The sequence below is a fragment of the Rhea americana genome, unplaced genomic scaffold (genome assembly GCF_003343005.1).
Source record: "Rhea americana isolate MKP2758 unplaced genomic scaffold, rheAme1 scaffold_91, whole genome shotgun sequence".
Taxonomy (NCBI): Eukaryota; Metazoa; Chordata; class Aves; order Rheiformes; family Rheidae; genus Rhea; species Rhea americana.
Window position 1 is genome coordinate 541,597 of NW_028187100.1, and position 21,112 is coordinate 562,708.

Here is a 21,112-nt window from a genome sequence, read left to right on the forward strand (position 1 = left end):
AAAAAAAAAAAAAAAAAAAAAAAAAAAAAAAAAAGTGAAACATTCCAGAAGTCCATAAACCAGAAAAAAAATAAACAAAAGAGAAGAACACAGTGGAGATGAAAATCACCAAATACGGGATAAACAAACCCACCTATCTGAAGGAAACACACAGCCCCAGCTATGCCATGCAGCCGGGCTCTCCCCCTGCATCTCCAGGACACGGGGCGCACAGACCATTTCCTACCGCGGCAGGGCAGCCCCGCTGGCGCTGCCGCCCGGCTGGGGAGCTGGGTCCCTGAGGCCGTGAAGGCGACCCACGCTTTCTCTGCCCATCGCGACGACCTTCAGCGCGGCCGCCTCGCCGCTGTGCTCCAGTGCCCCTTAAATACCCTTGTCTCGGTGAGGCTGCACAAAGGCCATGCGAGCTGGAACTTGCTTTCCGGTGCCGTTGGCCTTCAGGTGCGGCCCTATCCCAGTGAAGGTGCAAGAGCTGTCTAGAGGCACACACAGGGCTCACCCTGTGTGTCTCAGAGGCACTCTCACCTCCTCCTTCTCCCTCTCCTTAGCCTCCCAAAGGAGGTAATTTACTGATGACCCCTTCCCAAACTGCCAGAGGGGAGCAGGGAAGCAAGAGCAAGGAGGATGTGTAGCACTAGAGCCTTATTTGAAACTGTAGCAGCTGTAGCTTAAAGGAAAGAAAACGCCCTGAGCTGTCAAAGTCCTCTTGCCAGATGGATCCGTAATTAAATCATTTGCACAACAAATAAAACAACTGAAGGCTGCAAAGTTTTTAAGTAACTGCCTTTCTCATTCACGCAAAAAGTTAATGAGATGATTTGGCTACAACGTTAAGGGGTACCCCTGTAAAGTCAYTCCAAAATTTAAATTTAGAGTTGGTTGTTACAATGCCACAGATGCTACRGATGGTTAAGGGACACATGTTGTTTTATCATTATTTATTAAAACATTTTTAAAAGTATCAACAATAGCATCTAGACTGTTTCTGCACACCTCTGTCTCCACCAGTTTTGATTCACACTGAGCAGAACCTTATTCTAGAAGCAAAATGACTCATTTTTAGAAACTATATTGAATAATCTTTTTTTTCCCCTGTCATGGTAGAAGACTTCAAAATTGTATTTGCAGAAATCTAATCTTCAGAATGAACTTCGGCCAGTCTTAGCTACATAATGGTAAAGAATCTTTTCATTTTAGAATTAAATCACTCCTGAAGTATAGTTTTATGGTCTTCTACTTTAACTTGGTCTTTGAATATATTTGAAAACGTGTAACTTACTAGCTGGCTTAGGAACCAAATATGCGTGTGGTTTTGGTGCCAGTGCATGACAATATGTAGCTGACAGGGCTGAGTGTGTACCAGCAGTAAATGAACGGGCCTGCTCTCTTCTTCCTTAAGCAGGAAGGTGAAGAGTAAGCAGGGAAGCTACAGAGTGGCACACTTCTGGTTTCCTCCCCATCAATTCACTGATGGGACAAAACCTGAACAAGCCCAGGACTCTGGCTGGAAAAAACAAATGCCCCTCCCAGGAACCAAAAGGAAGAAAGATGGGGACGCTCTGCGGCACAGTCCCTATGCACCACGTTTTACACACATGATGAGACATTTACGTTGTGTTTTACTATCTTACCTTGCTTAAGGTAAAGTTTGACTACCACTCAGCTTGGCAAACACACCCCTCTGGCCTATGGGTTCACCTGAACAGCCCTATTTGATAGGACAGATTTGAACAAGTTATAAAAGGAGAAACAATTTAGCCTCAAAAAGTGGGATTTCTTAAATTACCAGTACCACAACTGTAAGATGCTACAGTCAAAGAAAGAACCATTCAACCTCAAATAAGTCTGATCTTAAAACATAAAAAATAATAATTGAAATAAAATCTGGCACCTACCTACTTCAGCCAAAGTTTTGATACATGACTCCACTGAGGCTTTCTGAGTTGGGTTTGGCCAGGTACAGTTATAAATTCTAAAAGCAGACTGCAGCAGCTGAATAAAAACAGGCTGATGTGTCTAAAAACAAAAAGATAAACAAGGAATTGTATACTTTAGAATCTCCTCACAACTGCCCTAGGGTTTGACACAACATAAAATACATACATGGGTGGGGTTTTTCGTTGGTTGTGGTGGGGTTTTTTTGTTGTTGTTGTTTTGTTTTGTTTTTTAACCTTGAGTACTCAAGCTACATTTAAATTCTCTGCTTTTCAGGAAAGGAAGCAAGACAAATCAATTCTGCACCCTTAAAAATGCTAAATCATGCAATTTTTCCTCAGGTAAGATCACCACCACTATCAAACAAACACAGTACAATGCAGAAGAACTGAGGAGTCTTTCTGGTTCTCAGATCCATGTCCCTTTTGTCACAGGACACAAGTTTTTTTTCTCCTGAAAGTACAAATGAAGACCTTGATTCTGCAAAGGTATCTCCTCCACTGGAGAGGGTTTACTCCACAGCCAGAAGTAAATCCAACCATACTGAGCTGCCTGCTGGTTCAGAGTTGTAAGAGGTAAAAATTAAGAATAAATGTTTTAAAGAGGAATTAAGTTGCTAGCCAGTGGCATAAGAGCAGACAATTAAAGGACGACATAAAGATACAGCATTCCTACCTGACTAGTAGAAGGTATCTCATTAATGGTCTAAATTACATATTTGTCCATCTCCCTTTTTCTTACCTGGAGGCTTGTGCTGTTATCTGAAAATGGAGAATTGAAGAAGCCACTCACAATGTTCATTACTGGCTCAGTGACATATTTCTCCAGAGACGTGTCTGCATGTTTCCGATCTGTGGTTGTGTTACAAACCTACAGGGAAGAAAGGAGAAAAAATGAGATCTAGTTCTTTTAAATAAACAAGCTATACTACTTTGTATTTACTATAACACACGTAACGGTCTATGTTCTTAGTATGAAGAAGAATTATTTTTACACAAAAACTTTCAGAAGTAACTGTCTTAGAATTCATGCTGTATTTCTGATAACTTGTCTTTCACCTTGGAGATCCACACTGTCTTTCAAACCCACTTTTCTCCTGAACTAGCTCTTAGTTGTCTATTCTACCCACAGCATGAAAAAAATTCCCCTAAATCAGCACATTGCATGCCACTTACACATTTAGACAGATTCAAGAAGAAAATGGACCTTTCCTCCCATTGTGGAGCTAGGTTGGAAGAGGCTTTAGAGACAGATGAGACATAAACACATTAGGTTAGAAAGATTTCATGTAATGTTTAACTTATCTCTACAATCAATCATCTCAAATGAGTGGTGAAGGTGAAGTTCATTTGCAGAAAAAAAATGTTAAAAGAAAAAGGAAAGAAGAGGAAATAGCAGAGTCAATAGCTTCTGGGACCGAGATCGTAAACTGTAGAACAGACAGCATTACTTAGGAAAGCCACACGGGGAAGATACAAAAGCCAAGTTGAAAAGAATGAAAGAAGAGAATGGATAGTACTAGAACAACTTTGGAGCACAGGATGATTAAATGGTGGGAGGACAGGGGAAGAATCATGCATATGATTCCTGAAGACCCCCTTTGGTATAACATTAAAAGTTTGTTCCTGCATAAAGAGAGGAGACGCTTATAGAAAGGAGAAAAACTGCTGGACTCGCATGAATGTTTCCGCATTCCTCTCCCCTCCCTGCCCCTCCCCCCCCAAAAAAAAAAATATTTGAGGATACTTATACAGAACCATTCTGACTTTGCATATGTCAGTGAAAAGAGTACTAAAACAAGTGTAAGTCAGGAAAACAAAGGGTAGGTTCATTATTCGATCAGTGTCTACACAGACCCAATCACGTTGAGAAAGGTAAGACTGGACAGATAAGGCACACAGACTATACTCATTTTACCTCTTCAACAGCCTTTAAATAAACAGTTTTAATAGTGTTTAAAGAATCAAAGGCAAAGTTGCTCTCTCTTTTTCACCTATGCAAGCAACAGACTACTGTAATGCTTTAGGAAATCTATGTGAGAACATAATTTATGTTATTTACAGACTTCTAGAACAGCCTTCAAATTAGTATCTGAGTATTTAACACAATCATGAATCTGTGTGGTACATATTTATCATTGCATCATGTTATAGACAGAGAAGTGAAGCACAGAGAAGCTGGATGAATTGCTTAAGGTCACAGAGTTGAGTTAGTGACAGAACCAGAAAGATAATCCACGGCACCTGAATCTCACACAGGGCCAACATGTTCTCTAACTACCAAGTCCCATAGTGACAGTGGGACACTATAAGACAGCAGCTCAGACAGTTTTACCAGGAGTGTTTCAAAGAACGTATTGAGGTGACATCCAAAAGTACCAGTGTTCTGGACAATACAACTCACTGAAATACAAAAGCATTTTGAGGAGCATATGACACAACTGCAATGTCATATGGTGGGGAGGGGAATATCCAAAGAAAGGCTTGAGACCTACAGAAACAAGGCACCTTGGACACTTGCTTGTCTGTTTTTCTAAAATATGTTAAGAAAGCAAATCACCCCAGAAAAGGAAAAGTTTATTTGGAAAGAGAAATAACAGTGGCTAAACTGAAATAGTAAATTCTTCGGATTTGGGAGAAGTATGACTCTTCACACCCCACAGTCCTCACAGAGATAAAAATGAAGATTCAGATAATAATCAAAACTTTCTTTTAAAAAGATTATAGGACTAAAAACCTCTTGATGTTCTTCTGCTTTTCATTAATCTGCATGTCAATTTTGGCTGGAACTGGTAGCTCTGAGGCTCAGTGTTTGTGATCCCAATGGGAAGACAGGGAGCTGTGTAGCACYGGCACACTGAGTTTACCCGAATCCAAATCCCAAAATGCTTTTAAGCTTTCCCCTTTACTTGTCTAAATAGCAGAGCCATATGAGGGGATCCCACTCTCCTCAAACACAGGACTGAAAAATTCCCATCAGAGGAAAAGAATTCAGAAATCCTCTCATTCATTCTTATCCCTCTGCCCTTTGGGGACTGAAAGATGTTTTCTTGTGGAAGAAAAAACCTGAAATGCATGAAATGAAGATGAGGATTGAGAAAGAAGTGTTTAAAAACCTCTTAAGAGGCTTTAATACCAAAACTCACATGAATAATGCTTCAAAAATTCTGCCAAGAAACCCAGGATGACTTTACAGCTGTCATATTCTGGTTCTTTCTTTAATCTTGCTCAGAATACAGTTGCTGATTTCCAGAGCCGGCCACACACAGGAGAAGGAAGCATWTGCCTGAGCAGCACATGCTTTGCTTAGTGCAACCCTCTCTCTAAGCAATGCACGGGGGAAAGTAGGTTGGCAGAAGTTGTAGGAAAAGGCTGCCTTTGAAAGTGCAACTGCACTGGGCAAACTGAATTTATATGTGAATCCGTCTGGTGCTTGTTTTGCAACAGACCACACTGCTGAAGGCACCTGAGGACTAAATAACTCCTCCTTGGGTCTAGAAATAGATAAAATATTTGGTAACTTTAAACAAAAAAAAATATATAAAAAAAAGAAATCCATCCTGAGGATAACACTGTCCATCTTTCACCTTAGTGCTTACTAACAACACACTCTGACTCCAAGCTTGCAAATTTACCCATTGACAGGCATTTCTGCAGCTAAAAGGAAAGCATTTCCCCTTCCCCCATATAAAAGCATCTCTTTTAGCTCCCTGGAACACCAAGGATCAAAGGGCTCTTTTTCTAAATGCTTTGAAAGCTATTGTAACATCTTCCATGAAGCTGACAGCACTCTAACTGTCCTGATAGCTACGTAACGCTGATGTATTTGTAACACATGAGCTCTGCCTGGGTCCCAAAAGACCAAATCCAAACAAATATACTCAATAATCTAGAAAATACGGATACCCACAGGACCTGGCTGAAGAGCAGAACAGGCCAGAGCACTTCTGACATGCTCTTTCAGTTATTTTAGCCACTAACGACGAAATGACAAGTACCAATCAGACATCTACCCCAAGTACTCTGCAGGAGAGCAGAACTGCATTTTGCAATTCTTACTTAGTGGAAGGAGCACACACAAAAAACACAGAATATTCACCTCTGAAGACCTAGAGTCTAATTTCTCTTACTAGAATGCAATGTGAAAATAAGCTCGGTAGTCACTAGCATCAGACTAACTCTATGTCACTTGGCACAGGGCTATATGACTGGGGAGCTGCGCTAAGGGAAGCCTCCAGGCTGGTGAAGCCAAACTTTCAGCAGAGTCCTCTTTCTATGTATGTCCACTTCTGCCTGAAAGGCAATGAATATCGGTCACGTTACACAGTTAATACACAGGGAGGTCTGTGYGGAAGGGCAAGGGCCAGGACATGTCAGGCAAGGGCAACCCAGGAAAGGAATTAAACAGGAGAAAATACTTCTTGGGGTAAAAAACAACAAGGTTAAAACCAGACTCTCCTTCCAAGAAGGTTTCTGATTTTAGTTTTCCAATGTGCCTGATTTGTTGAGAAGAGCTAAGAAAAAAAMCAAACAGCAGCCAGATTGCACTTGCAGAAGTCTCTTGACTGCTGAAAATGGCTGCTACCAAAGAAGAGAGTACAAACTTTCCTATGTTAACTTATTCCTAGAAACAAAGGGAAAAGTATTTTACAAATTTTCTGTTTCACAGAGAAATAAATAGGCCCTAGTGCCCATAGTACAGCACAAATCTCTGCACTCATTCTTCTTTTCACCACAAATCACAGTAACTATGGGGGTATGGTACCTTCTCCCAACAGGTTTCAAAGAAACCATTTCATAGCACACTGTTACTTTGGTGTAAATCCCACTGCAGGACTGAACGGAGATTCTTTCACCTGTTTTCCCTTAATTTCAAGAAAGTAAACAATACAAGGAATGAGAATTTAAGGAATATAAAATATAACAGACCACAGACTGGGCAAAGCCAGCATGCAGTACAACCATGCTCTATAACATCTCCAGAATGCTGGCCAGCAGCAACAGGGATCAGGCCACCAGCACTAAAAATTTGTGTTTCTACTTTTTGAACAAAATAAGCAACTCCATTAGTTGAGATTAACAGTAGGCTCTTCTGCGGAACAATGCTTGCTAGAAAAGGGATATGCAATGTAAGCTGTAACCATTATGTCACACTGGTTTCCTTTTATGGTTCTGCTACTGTATTTTATACTTCCTGAAGTTATAAGATTTCCTTGTTTTTCTGCCTCCCGAGTACTGGTGAACAAAAGCTTAATTTGACTTACAACTTGAAACTTAATTCAACAGTAATGACACCAAGAAATTCAGTAGAGTCCAAAGGAAACCTGGATGCAACCCTGTCTAACATGCCCTAGGTGACCCTGCTGGAGCAAGGGGGTTGGACTAGATGATCTCCAGAGGTCCCTTCCAACCTTACCAATTCTGTGATTCCATGAATTGAATGCCCGCTGTACTAACCACATCTCATMACCATGTAGCATCACAACCTATATAAGAATTAGTATCCTGAAGGAGCATGGTTCTATACCTGCCTTTTCTGTCAGTACTGAGAACATAATGACAGTAGAATAAGAAACAAAAACAGGACAAGGTAAAATTAGAGCAGGAACATGAGCTGAAGAGTTTCCTGATTCCTGATCCCCACTGTATTAATAGAGTAAAGCAAGGAGAGATGCAGATGAGTTTTTTTTTAATTACCACCATAATTACATGTAATACATGGTACCAGAAGAAATACAAATATTCAACTCTCTACATGCACCTCAGTTTATATCCTTTTTCTGGTAGAAAAGAGACATGGACAAGGGTTCTGAGATGATCTTTTAGAAAGAGGAGATTGCTAGTAATTAGGTTAAACAATGACGAATAAAATATAATAGAAATGATGACCAATTAAAAAAAAGACTTATTTTATGGACAGCTTCAAAAAACAGTTAATAAAATGTATTTTTATTCCATATATTTTATTAACCTTACATAGTTCACAAGCAAATTTATTGCCAGTTTAGTTGCCACCCATGAGTATACTGTATTTAACGCCTCATTAAGCTTACCCTTGCCATATCAACAAGGAAGTTCTCAAATAATTTCCAAATATGGTTACTGGCATAGATTTCTTTCATTTCCACTTCAGTGTCCACATAACAGTGGTTAACAAAATTAACATAGGCAATTTTCACCTGCAGGAACAGCAAACATACGAACAACGTGAAAATGGAACAACTAAAATCATTAACATTGTTTTCTATCTGCAAAAATACTGAACAAATAAAGATGATTCTTCAAATATGAAGAAATACTATTAGTAATAATAAGACTTAACAGATAGTCAGTGCAACAAATACATTAATGTACGTACTGAAAGACTGAAAGATGTGTGGAGAAATGAGAAGGTTTTGCCAACATTCATACTCAAAGAGCAAAAACCCCACAACTAAACCAATAAAATGATATTAGAATTACAAGGGCTCTAAAGTCAGGAACTGCCAGAATGCAGGACATCCATGCATTTGTCAATTGACTGTTTTGGGCTGATGGCTCATGACAGGCTTGCCAAATATCACAAATGAGGTCTTTAGCAGAGCTGTGTCTGCAATGCCTGTTCCTAGGATTCCAATGCAGAGCTCAAATCAAGGATGGGCACAATTCAGACCTGAATGCAAGAGAAAGGTTGTGCAGCCCCAGGACTGCAGCAGTGCAGGGCTTAACAGGAAGAATGCATTGTCACTCCTCCCCTGTCTCCTMAATATGCACCATGATATAAACAAATATCCCATGTCTAAAATTTAAATATTAAATATAAACATATGCGCCCGCACTGAAAATTTCTTCTCATAGTCAACGGAAAGGAAACAGTCACATACATTTAATGTAGGCAAGAGAAAATTCATAAATGGTGTAGACTTCCAGGTTTCATTTGTTTGGACCTTTTAATTAGCAGTTGCTGACATTAACTCTAGGAGGCACTTTTGAGCAAAGCAAGCATTTTGCTTCTAAGAAAATCAGTTCTTCAGTTGATCAGAAGGAGACTTTCTCTTGGCATAGAAGGATTATTTACTGCTGTAAGGCCCAATTCTGTTGGCACATTCTTTGTCTGAGTTACATTCTTCCACCAGATAGCCTGAGCCTGAATCAGCTCCTGCAGGCACTATAGAAAGATGCCTTTTGATCATATCAAGTTTGGTGTAAGAAGCATTCCAAATCTAATCAGTGTGAGGTATCGCAGTCCTATTGAACCAGTATCAGTAGTATCTGCAGGATTAGGCCTCTACATGCAGTGAATAAAAGTACGTGCCAGACTGGAAATGAATTTAATATAACCAGAGTTCATCCAAAACTCTTACTGATTTCAACATGGCCAGAATGTTGCCCCATAATTTCCAACCAATTCAGGTAGTGGCAAAATGTTATCTTCATAAATCATTAAGTTGATTCTTCCCAGCTAACAGCCAGAGGCTTAATAGAGGATTAAATTCTAATAGTGGCTGCACAAACCTAGGAAAACATTAAAAAAAAAAATAGTGCCTGCCCCGAAAAGTTGACAATCAAAGTGCAACACAAGGGACAAAGCGTTTTCTGTTTAAGAAAACACTGGGTATCTTTCGCCATTTGCCATTTATTTACCTTAATAAGCAACACAGCTAAGCCAGTCGGCCTGGCTTCTGGGCAAATTTCAACAGTCAGAATTTTACAAACTCAGAAAATGTTTTGCTGTTGATAATAATTATCAGTTTGCTCCCTCATTCAGTGAGTCTTACCTCAGGTATACAGTCATCATGGGTCACTACTCTCACTATATCATCCAGTGGCAGGAGTGAATTGCACTTGATCTCTGTATACACATTCTTTCCTTCTGTGCAAGCTGCCAGCAATTCCACTAGTGTAACATGATAGGCTAAGGGTCCACTCTCATCTGCTCGATCTCGCTCTGAGCACATCATCTGGAGCAGGACTGGAAACGATGCTCTGTCATTGTAGAAAATCAACACATCTTCACCGCCATTTATCAGCTGAAAAAGATACCATGAAGTTTTTTTCAGCTGCTCAAGCACCCTGCAAAGCAGTCATTTTCTTAATTTTGTTCTACTTTTAAGTATACAAAGACTCTCCAGCTATAGAAGCATAAGAAAAAAAATTAGCATGATGTGGCTTGCCAAATGCAYATGTGAAAATAACATCCAAACTTTTGCTCTTATCTGCAGAAGTGCAAACCTGGAATAACTCAGCAAGGTCCCCTAYGCGATGAAAGATGAAATTTAATTTCTGTGTAGCTCTGTGCTTACCTAAGTTATGCCATCCTCATAATTCCTACTGTGTCAGTCTCTTGTTTGATGTTAATTGATTATGCTTACCTCCTACTGTAAAGCAAGAATGTCTCTATCCCTCTATAAAAAAAGGATATTATCTCTAATTTACAGATAGGGACTCGAATTACAGTGAGATTAAATCTCATGTTCTAGCTCATACCTAGCCAGAATTTAACCAGTGTCTTTGTGCCCCCTGTTCTGCATCTGAAACAAAGGATGACCCTTCCTAACCTAGGCAGACTTGGCAGSTGGGTCTTGACACTGTGAGAATGTTACAAGTGCATTGCTCACCCCAGATGATCCAGAGCCAAAGTGGATGTTGGTGGCTTAATTTCAGCAGAGCTCAAAGTAAGGTTTTGTTCTAACAGTGTTTTCAACTCTCCCCTGTGCATGGAAGGTACCCACTACTGGTGCTGCTCTGTGAGACTGGGGGAAGCTGAGACATGGTAATATCCCTTTCTTTTCTCCATCGCTCTCCTTTCAGTATAAAAGTGTAAAGTATTCTCAGTAGAGATGAAAATACATTCCCATAAACCCCATCTTGTACAGAACACTTCTTGGCAGAACAATAACCCTACATATTTTGTGAATATTGCATTTGATATATCCAAGTTTAAGTGACATGAAATTCTGGCTTACTGAATTCAAGGGCAGAAATTAAGGTTGTCGAAGCTGTTAAGAAACAGGAAAGCAGTAAGAGCAGGCATGAAAATTAGTTTCCTGCAGAAACAAAGTAGACTCTAAACTCACGAAACATTTTGTTATATTTTCCAATGTTTCAACACTTCAAATTTTGAACTTACAAGACTTCTGATTGTGTTTTTCCCACTTGTTGCTTCTTTTTACTTTGACTTCTCAATAGAGTGAATTGTRAGTACAGCCTTTCTCATATTTCTTATTCCTTCTTATACCTCCTATTTTTTTCTTAGACTTTTAAAATATTTCCACTCTGACTTTTCAAAATATTGACTTTTGGGGGGAAATACACAGAATGGGGAGAAGTTTTTAAAGGTACAAATATACTAGTGTGAGGGGTAGAATGATTGCATGAGCACCCGGACACACGAATTTCATTGCACTGGCAAAAAGAAAAATAGGGAAATGTATGTATCCAGAATGCTAGAAAACTGACCAGYCTCATTTTTATGTATTGACATACGGAATACTATGTTTTCCTTAAACATTTCAAATGCCAAATAATAAGAAATTCTATACCAAGTCCTATGTTGGAGGGCACATACTTTGTCACTCTCCATTAAGTTATTCACTATATTCCTATAKTTATTTTCCATTTGCACATATGTTGCACAAAGGAGAGCGAAGACGACTCTTTCCAGGTTTCCTCAGAGTTATAATCTCATGTCAAATCCAGACATAATCCATTCTGGTACGGCTTGATAAAAGGGCAAGTCAAATTGATCCCTCGTCCTTTCATATATGTATCACTGATGAACAAGAAAGAAATACCGGGAAACTGAATTTGTGAAATGATGCTGTATGGCATGCTTGCTACATTGCAGCTGTGAGGAACCCAAAACCAAAGCAGACAGTGTTGCATTGGCAGAGGAAGCGCAAAGGGGAACAAAGCAAGCATCATGAAGACAGCAAAAGGAGAAAATTTCATCCCTTTTTTCAAATTATTCTATTTTGAATGTAATTTGAGAAAGGAATCCAAACATTGGTCCAAGCAGAGAAAACGCTGTCAATAAGAACAGAAAAGGAAGAGAACTGTCCAATGTTAGCCATAGAGTTCTCGCTGAATTCCACAAGCAGAGTGATAGGGAAAAAGAAAATCAGCAGCATTTTCTTCCACTGAAGTGTATTTAAAATAAGTTAAGAATTCTATGCAAGTATAATGAAGGTGGGTGAGTATCCGATCAGCTCTTGACACTCTGCTATACCACAGATAATAGAAAACTCTGTTGCCACATTGGTCTGGTTCAAAAGCAAATTCAGCTTTCTCTTTTGTAATAATGTTTGCACCTGTAGGCACTGTTCTTCCACAAATCCCAAAGCACTCTTGTAACAAGACAAAGAGCCATAAGGAAMCTTTCAGGTAGGTAAACATCATTACTGGCACTTCACATATGTGGGGACCAAGAATATAGGAACAAGTTATGCTAAATAAGCCAGAGTGGGAATGTTCAATTTATCTTATGAAAGCACTGTTTCATAATATGAAAAACATTCTTTCTGTGTGCACATTTTAAAACATGCTAACACAGGCAGCGAACAGATGTAGCAGTTTGCGCAGCACTGTCTCGGCTCTGCCTTGAACTTCTGGGGCCCGTGTTGGACAYTGTGGTCTGCTGACCCTTGTGGGACGTGGGGACTAGAGAGTGACTCTGCTAACAGGTAAGGGGAGCTGGGCAAGGGCAACTGCAGGAAGCCTTAGGCTCTCCTAGAAGAAGCCCCAGCAATTATTCCCCCACTCCAGCTGGGTGTAGCTACTGCTAACGTCTCCGTTGCCCCTGAATAGAGGGAGTTGGGGCTTTTGACACAGGTAGCCCTTGTTTAGGGTGGATCAAGTACCCTGTGGGTCGGTAGTAGAAAGAGGTCTATTTAAGAGCCAGGCCTGGARCACAGCTCCCAGAGGCAGCAGTTTGTGCAAGAGSAGTGCAGTTATCTTCCAGTGCCAGCAGCTCACACTCTTGCTAACATGGTTGTAACKCGCCATGAAGCTTGTTTGCCAGTAGCTGTGGGAACTGCTACATCAGCTGTGTCAGAAGCATCAACCCAGCCAGAGCCTCTTGCAGCAGATGCTGCCCTACAGGTCCCAGGCTGCAGGGAGTGCTTGGAGCCTCTCCAGAAGGCCTGGACTGATGGTCTGCCCTCCTGCAAGAGGTGAGCTGTTGCTGAGGATTTGTGTCATCAAGTCAGGGAGTTGTGGGATGAAGTCAGTAGATTGCRAAACATGTGAGAAAGTGAGCAGGAGACAGACAGGGTGTCCTCAGAGACCATGCTGCTCCCAGAGTCCCAATCCCCTGCAGCAGGGGAGTTGCTGGAGGACTCTGTGAAGAGTGAAATAGTACAGCCCAATACTGTCGAAGAAGGCTGGAAGCTAGTTCCTTCTCGAATAAAAAGAAGAAAGGCCCCTGATCCTCCYGTRGACCTGGAGTTGCAGTTGAAGAACAGGTTTAGTGCACTCCAGGATGAGGAGAACCCGCACCTAGCCTCAAGGGAAGCAACTGAGCTGCCTGAGCCTGTGCCTTGCNGACCTGGAGTTGCAGTTGAAGAACAGGTTTAGTGCACTCCAGGATGAGGAGAACCCGCACCTAGCCTCAAGGGAAGCAACTGAGCTGCCTGAGCCTGTGCCTTGCGTGACCAGGCGGAAGAGGGCAAGGAGTGGTTGTAGTGGGTGATYCCATGCTGAGGGGGACAGAGGTGCCTATCTGCCGACATGACCCCTCCTCTAGAGAGGTTTGCTGCCTGCCGGGGGCAAGGATACAGGATGCGTCTGAAAGGCTACCAAGGCTTGTCCGCTCATCAGACTACTACCCTCCGCTGCTCTTTCAGGTGGGTGCTAACGATACAGAGAGCAAACTAGAGACAACCAGGAAAGACTTCAAGGCCTTGGGCATGGTGGTCAAGGGTCTGGGAGCTCAGGTGGTCTTCTCATCGGTCCTGCTGATTAGGGGGAGGCAAGGGAGGAGGAATAGGAAGATTTCCCAAATCAAGAACTGGCTACGCCATTGGTGCTGGCAACAGGGTTTTGGATTCTATGAGCATGGAACATGGTTTGAAGACCAACAACTTGTGGGGAGAGACGGGATTCACCTCACCAAGCGGGGCACATTTGCCTTTGCAAACAGGTTAGCCAGCCTAGTAAAGAGGGCTTTAAACTAGGTAGGAGAGGGGAGGGGGGGATGTCATATAGACAGGGTAGACAACAAAACACAAGTTGAGTTGGGGGACCTCCAACAGATGCATGCAGCTGGGGACGTGCATTTGGGACATGGCTATGGGGGACCCTCATACACCCTTCCTGGGAAATCTGCAGGCATGACCACCTCTTTAAAATGYATGTATACCAATGCACACAGCATGGGGAACAAACAGAGGGAGCTGAAGATCTGTGTGCGATCACAGGGCCATGATCTTATTCCGGTCATGTGAGCTATTCCACCATGTGTCCGTGATTGCAATGCTGTCACGGATGGATATATGCTTTTTAGGAGAGACAGGCCGGGAAGGTGAGGTGGTGGAGTTGCTCTTTATGTGAGAGAGCAACCGGAATCCATCGAGCTCTGCYTAGGGGTGGAGGAGAGGCAGCTGAGAGCTTATGGGTAAAGATCAAAGGGGAGGCTAGCATGAGGGGCACCGTTGTGGGTGTCTACTACAGGCCACCTGACCAGGAAGAGAAAGTTGATGAGGCCTTCTACAGACAGCTGGAGGCAGCCTCACTATCACAGGCCCTGGTTCTCATGGGGGACTTCAACCACCCTGACATCTGCTGGACGGACTACACAGCAAGGCACAGGCAGTCCAGGAGGCTCCTGCAATGCATTGATGATAAATTCTTGTCGCAAATGGTGGAGGAGCCTACAAGGAAGGCTGTCCTGCTAGATCTTGTCCTTACCAACAGAGAGGGACTGGTTAGAGATGTGCAGGTTGGGGGCAGCCTTGGTTGCAGTGACCATGAGATGGTGGAGTACAGGATCTGGCAGGAAAGCACTAAGGCAACAAGCAGGATTGCAACCCTGGACTTCAGGAGAGCAGACTTTAGCCTCTTCAGAGACCTACTTGGAGAAGTCTCATGGGTCTTCAGCCCTAGAAGGAAGGAGGGTCCAGGAGAGGTGGCTAGCATTCAAACATCACTTCCTCCAAGCTCAAGAGCGGTGCATCCCTGACCGCTCATGACCATGAGCGGTGCAGCAAAAGGGACAGGAGATCTGCATGGGTGAGCAAGGAGTTCTTGGCCAAATTCAGACAGAAAAAGAAAGTACACAGAATGTGGAAGAGGGGACAGGCTACTTGGGAGAATTATAGGAATGCAGTCAGAGTATGTAGAGATGCAGCAAGGAAGGCTAAGGCCCAGCTGGCATTGAGTCTGGCAAGGGATGTTAATGACAACAGGAAGGGCTTCTTCAAATACATCAGTAGCAAGAGGAGGACTGGGGAAAATGTGGGCCCGCTACTGAATRGGRYGGGGACCCTGGTGACAAGGGATACAGAGGAGGCAGAATTACTGAATGCCTTCTTTGCTTCAGCCTTCACTGCTAAGGGCAGCCCTCAGGAATCCTGCAGCCTGGACGTGAGGGAGAAAGTCTGGAGAAGGGAAGACTTTCCTTTGGTYGAGGAGGATAGGATTAGAGACCTTTTGGGCAGGCTAGACATCCACAAATCCATGGGCCCTGATTGGATGCACCCACGGGTACTGAGGGAGCTGGCAGATGTTGTTGCCAGGCTGATCTCCATCATCTTTGAAAGGTCCTGGAGAACTGGAGACATGCCTGAGGACTGGAAGAAAGCCAGTGTCACTCCAGTCTTCAAGAAGGGCATCAAGGAGGACRCAGGCAACTATAGACCAGTCAGCCTCACCTCCATCCCTGGAAAGGTGATGGAACACCTCATTCTGGATGTCATCTCCAGGCATATGGAGGAAAAGAAGGTGATCAGGAGTAGCCAGCATGGATTCACCAAGGGGAAATCCTGCTTAGCCAACCTGATAGCCTTCTAGGATGGAATGACTGACTGGGCAGATGAGGGGAGAGCGGTGGACGTTGTGCACCTTGACTTCAGCAAGGCTTTTGACACTGTCTCCCATAACATCCTCCCAAAGAAGCTCAAGAAGTATGGGTTAGACGAGTGGACAGTGAGGTGGCTTGAGAACTGGCTGAAATGCAGAGCTCAGAGGGTTGTCACCAGTGGCGTGGAGTCTAGTTGGAGGCCTGTGGCTAGTGGCATCCCCCAGGGCTCAGTACTGGGTCCCATCCTGTTCAACTTATTCATCAATGACCTGGATGAGGGGACAGAGTGYTGATGATACCAAGCTGTGAGGAGTGGCTGATACACCTGAGGGCTGTGCTGCCCTTCAGAGAGACCTGGACAGGCTGGAGAGCTGGGCGGAGAGGAACCTCATGAGGTTCAACAAGGGCAAGTGCAGGGTCCTGCACCTAGGGAGAAATAACCCTAGGCACCAGTACAGGCTGGGSGCTGACCTGCTGGAGAGCARCWCTGCARRGAAGGACCTGGGAGTGCTGGTGGATGACAAGTTGACCATGAGCCAGCACTGTGCCCTTGTGGCCAAGAAGGCCAAAGGTGTCCTGGGGTGCATCAGGAAGAGTGTTGCCAGCAGGAGGAGGGAGGTGATCCTGCCCCTCTGCTCAGCCCTGGGGAGGCCTCATCTCAAGTACTACGTCCAGTTCCAGGTTCCCCAGTACAGGAGAGACATGAAGCTACTGGAGAGAGTCCAGCATAGGGCTACAAAGATGATCAGAGGGCTGGAGCATCTGCCCTATGAGGAACAGCTGTGAGAGCTGGGCCTGTTTAGCCTGGGGAAGAGAAGACTGAGGGGGGATCTTATTAACATGTATAAGAATCTGAAGGGAGGGTGTCAAGGGGACGGGGACAAACTCTTTTCAGTTGTCCCGTCTGACGGGACAAGAAGCAATGGCCAGAAACTGAACCACAGGAAGTTCCACTTGAATGTGAGGAGGAATTTGTTCACTATGAGAGTGACGGAGCACTGGCACAGGTTGCCCAGAGAGGTTGTGGAGTCTCCTTCTCTGGAGATATTGAAGGCCCACCTGGATGCAGCCCTGTCTACCATGATCTAGGTGATCCTGCTTGAGCAGGGAGGTTGGACTAGATGGTCTCCAGAGGTCCCTTCCAACCTTACTGATTCTATGATTCTGTGTAAGTGTGACTGGTTTATCTTTTACTCTCAGTAAACAGGCATAAGCTACACTCTACTTCCAATGGACTAAAAGAATATACAAGAGTAGTTGCAGACATACTGTAACCTCGCATGCCATCTTACTTCGTGCTAAGTTGTTTACGCACCCCACCTGGAGGCACAGTAAAGTTATACCACTTGCCTAAAGTGATGGACCAAATCTCAGTTGTCTACTTAGAAGTTGTCCTGACTCCATCTCAAATTCTAACTGCTAGGCTACACTGTTTCCTTCATATCAGATTGTCATTCAAATTTCACTATTACTGTTCTTTACTCACAAATGCTATTTGCTTAACTGTAATTTCTCACAGCTTTTAAACAACTCACCATCTTATCATCTTTGCCCAGAATCTTTGCCACTTCTTTCTTGCAAATTCCTGCAGGACTCATAGTCACATCTAAGTTGATTTCTATTTTCATCATTCAGTCGGCTTAAAAATGTAATATGGTAATTTTTTATGCTATTAAAGATCACTAGCAAAATATATTTAAATTGAGGAAAATCTCAAAATTGTGTTTGATGAGAAAGTAAAAATCTACAAGGATCTGAGGTTGAAGGGGGGGAAAAAATCTAAAACCACTGGTGCAAAAGAATTGTTTGAATTATGAAAATCAAAGGCTTGTATTTGATACTAAGTGTTAAAATAAATCAGTCAACTTGAAAAGGTTGACATGGACTTCATTAAAGGTTATCCATGTAGGYTAAAGTTTTATTTTCTTAATTAGAAGTTTCTCCTCTTTGTTGCTGTAGTAAGAAATTTCGGCAAGTTTTTAGTTCTGTTCACARCACACCTAGAGCTTTATCTCTGTTTTCCTTCTGAAGTTGTCTTTTCCAAAAAAGAAAAGAATGCACTTTGAAAAGTACTGAAAATGTTGCTTGGATTCTGATCCCACCTGGACTTTTCAGTATATTCAATTTTATCCACCTATGAATCTTATTGAACTGTTAGCATAATTATAGTTAAATGCATGAGTATCTGCAAGGTGAAGACTTCATATATCATGTACATTGCATACCAAATCCTATTGGCAGAGAAGTCAGTTGGGTATTTTCATAGTGACTTGAGTGCCATAAAAATTTATCCACAAACCACTCAGTCAAATTTACCAGGCCAGACTCTGAATGTAGCTAGCTAAAGCTAGAGTAGCTCTACTGACTCAAGTAAAAATGCCCAAGGACTACAGCAGTAGAAACAAAAGCAGAAACAAGTACCTGGAATTGTTATGTGCTTCCACATAAAAAATGGCTTACAACACTGTATAAACAAAACCACGGAGGTAAAAGCCTATTTTATGGTAAAACCATGTCACAATATGGCTTGTAAATGGCATCATAAGATACAGTACAGGAAAATGAAGGTTTATGTAAGGAACTCAAGAGATTTCCACACTACATCTTCTAGAAATAGACATCTCTGTATCACCATGATAACATTCATGATTTCTTTCTAGCAGTTACACAGATGGCTTCATAAAATTAGATTAAACTCCAAAAAAGTCTGCTAAAATATTCATTATTGTTATATCATCTAAAATTCTAAAGCTAAGATGCCAGTGTGTCCCACTGGTATTAACAGCAGAAGAAAGCAACCTCAGAATATTAGTATGTGTTAAAAAGACATCACATGAATGATTAACATATGAACCCTTAACTTACCTCTGTCATTACCATGTCCTGGCATTTTTTCACATATTTGCCATCTGCTTTTACAATGGTCTGCAGGAAGCGCAGGTATTCCACATGACGGCCATGGGTCTCAATACAGTGTACAAAGTGCTGCACCACTCTTTCACTAATTTCATTACACAGAAGGTAATTATTCATGAAGATATGCCGCATGGTTTCAGCTTCCAGAAGCTAAACAGATTTAAATCCAAACAGCCTTGTAAGAATGGCAGATCTGTTTTGAGACTGAAGAATTCACAGGCCTCTAGACTAGGGAAGGGTACATTGGTGAAGGGAGACTGGAAAAGCCCTGCATGGATAGGTCTAGTGATTAGCTAGTAACCTTATGGGCCTGTCTTTCATTTACAATGGGATTACTCTATGCTTTGCTAAGCATATAAAATGGTCTTAAAGTAGACATTAAAAAAATGTAGCCACACATGGAAGACAAAAACACACACAGAGACACTGCTAGAGCACTCTGGATGGACTTTGGGATACAAGACAATCAAGATCACCATCCCACCCATTCTCCAACTTCTCACTGAGGCAACCAAATTAGATTCTTGGCTACTTCTGGCTCCCTTCATAGCAGAGAGAGGCAGGCATTTCCAGCAGACAAATCACTGCACATATAATCTAATCACTCTCTTATGGCACCTCTCTTTCCTCTTTCACTACAGAGGAAGCCTAAGGCTGTTTATATCAGTGAGTAGTATGGTACAACAGGAGCAGACCTGTAGCGAGAAAGGGATACTGTTGAGGACCCCACATCCAGACTACATGCARCCTGAGGGCTTTTGTTTCAAACTTGCTCTGGTTCAGTCCCTTAGGCTGACTGCTCGGGAGGATTAGGTGTACTCCTGGAGCACACTTCTTTGTTTAATGTTATCTGAAAGGAATCCACACTAAATTTATTCTGCAATGTGAGCAAAAACATAGTAAGAAGGGATGATCAGAAGATCAGCTTCAGAAGCACTCTCCTGATCTGAACCAAAACAGAAATGCAAGTGCAGGCAGGCTCTATACCTAGCACCTGAGTAAAGTGTCATATGTTAGAATCAAATTGGTCTCTAGTCTCTGCAATGGTCAGCTCAACATCCTTCACTAATTCACAGAAAAAACATGAATAAAAAAAAGACAGAACAAATGTTTCCTGGAATAATGTACTCAGGTCAGGAGTCTACATTAATAATACTTATCCTCTTTCTAATAAAAGTGTGTTTTGCTCAGTAGCAGATCTTCCACCCAGTAAGGTGTCAGATAATTATATGTATATCAACACACACCTACATACTTGAATTTTAATGAAACAAATCAAAAAGCATGGGGACTGTAACAAAGGGGTTAACATAAAGAGTGATTTTACAGAAGATCAAACTTTAGTTGAAGCACGTAGAAACATCATCAGCAAAAACACATGGGTCCGATTCTGCTCTCACACAAGTTTCACGTCAGCATAGCCACAGCATCTTCTCCCCAACTTATAGTCCAGATGTGAGTGAGGGAGGGTGAACGAGATTGGAAGTATCTATGAGCATGTGTCATATCTTTATATCATATTTGGGTTGATTCCAATGAACCCCACAGATAATATTGCCTTCCACTTTCAAAAACGGAACATTAAAAGCAATGAAATAAAGAGTCATGGTAAGGGAGAGAAAAAAAAACAGAGAGAAGAGAAGGCAGAGAAGGTATAATTTAATGTAGTTATTTATTTAGCATTGTCATTTGTCATTGAACCCAAATTTACTTTCATTTACAATATTAACCTTAAAATGAAATACTTACTCCCGGAGTTAAGAATAAATTGAGATTTTTGTGGAGAAGAACTTGATTCTGAGGATTTCCTCGGCAGAAATTCTGAAGAAAAGTATGGGCCAGATTCATAACTTCATTCATCTTTTCATCATTCTGCAGAAAGAAAAGACAAAAACATCAGCTGGACATATCTAAACATACTTGTTAATCCTGCACAATATGAACTCAGCTAGGAACACACCAATTTTCTTGAGCCTTTACATGCCAGGAATTCTCCCTCTGGCAAGAACTGCTCTAGTTTCCTTCAGAGTCCATGAGTGACTACACCTTAGACCAAACCCACCTGACCATAGGGAATCACTAGCAATGGCCCAACACGCTGAAGTTTCCAATGTTTCTTTCCACTTCCCATGGCCTGAGGTCTCATTGCTCAGCCTGTAGTTACCACTGTTCCATAAATTTTTAGAGGAAGAGGAGGTTTTTTAGTTCTATTACTAAAAGCAATGTAATATCTGCAACATATTGCAGATACTACTAAACTCAAGGT

General features: G+C 42.1%; 1 protein-coding gene across 3 annotated transcripts in view; it reads right to left on the reverse strand.

The window, feature by feature from the left end:
- The window catches only part of ITPR2 (inositol 1,4,5-trisphosphate receptor type 2), a 284,657-nt gene that overhangs the window by 134,713 nt on the left and 128,832 nt on the right, over positions 1-21,112 (reverse strand). For all 3 annotated transcript variants that reach the window (XM_085324472.1, XM_085324471.1, XM_085324473.1), the window contains exons 29-34: positions 20,596-20,718; positions 18,796-18,996; positions 9,692-9,943; positions 7,988-8,113; positions 2,677-2,805; positions 1,896-2,016 (exon numbers count right to left, since the gene is read on the reverse strand). In XM_085324472.1, coding sequence (XP_085180598.1) covers positions 1,896-2,016; positions 2,677-2,805; positions 7,988-8,113; positions 9,692-9,943; positions 18,796-18,996; positions 20,596-20,718 — 952 coding nt within the window. The remainder of the gene's footprint in view (positions 1-1,895; positions 2,017-2,676; positions 2,806-7,987; positions 8,114-9,691; positions 9,944-18,795; positions 18,997-20,595; positions 20,719-21,112) is intronic.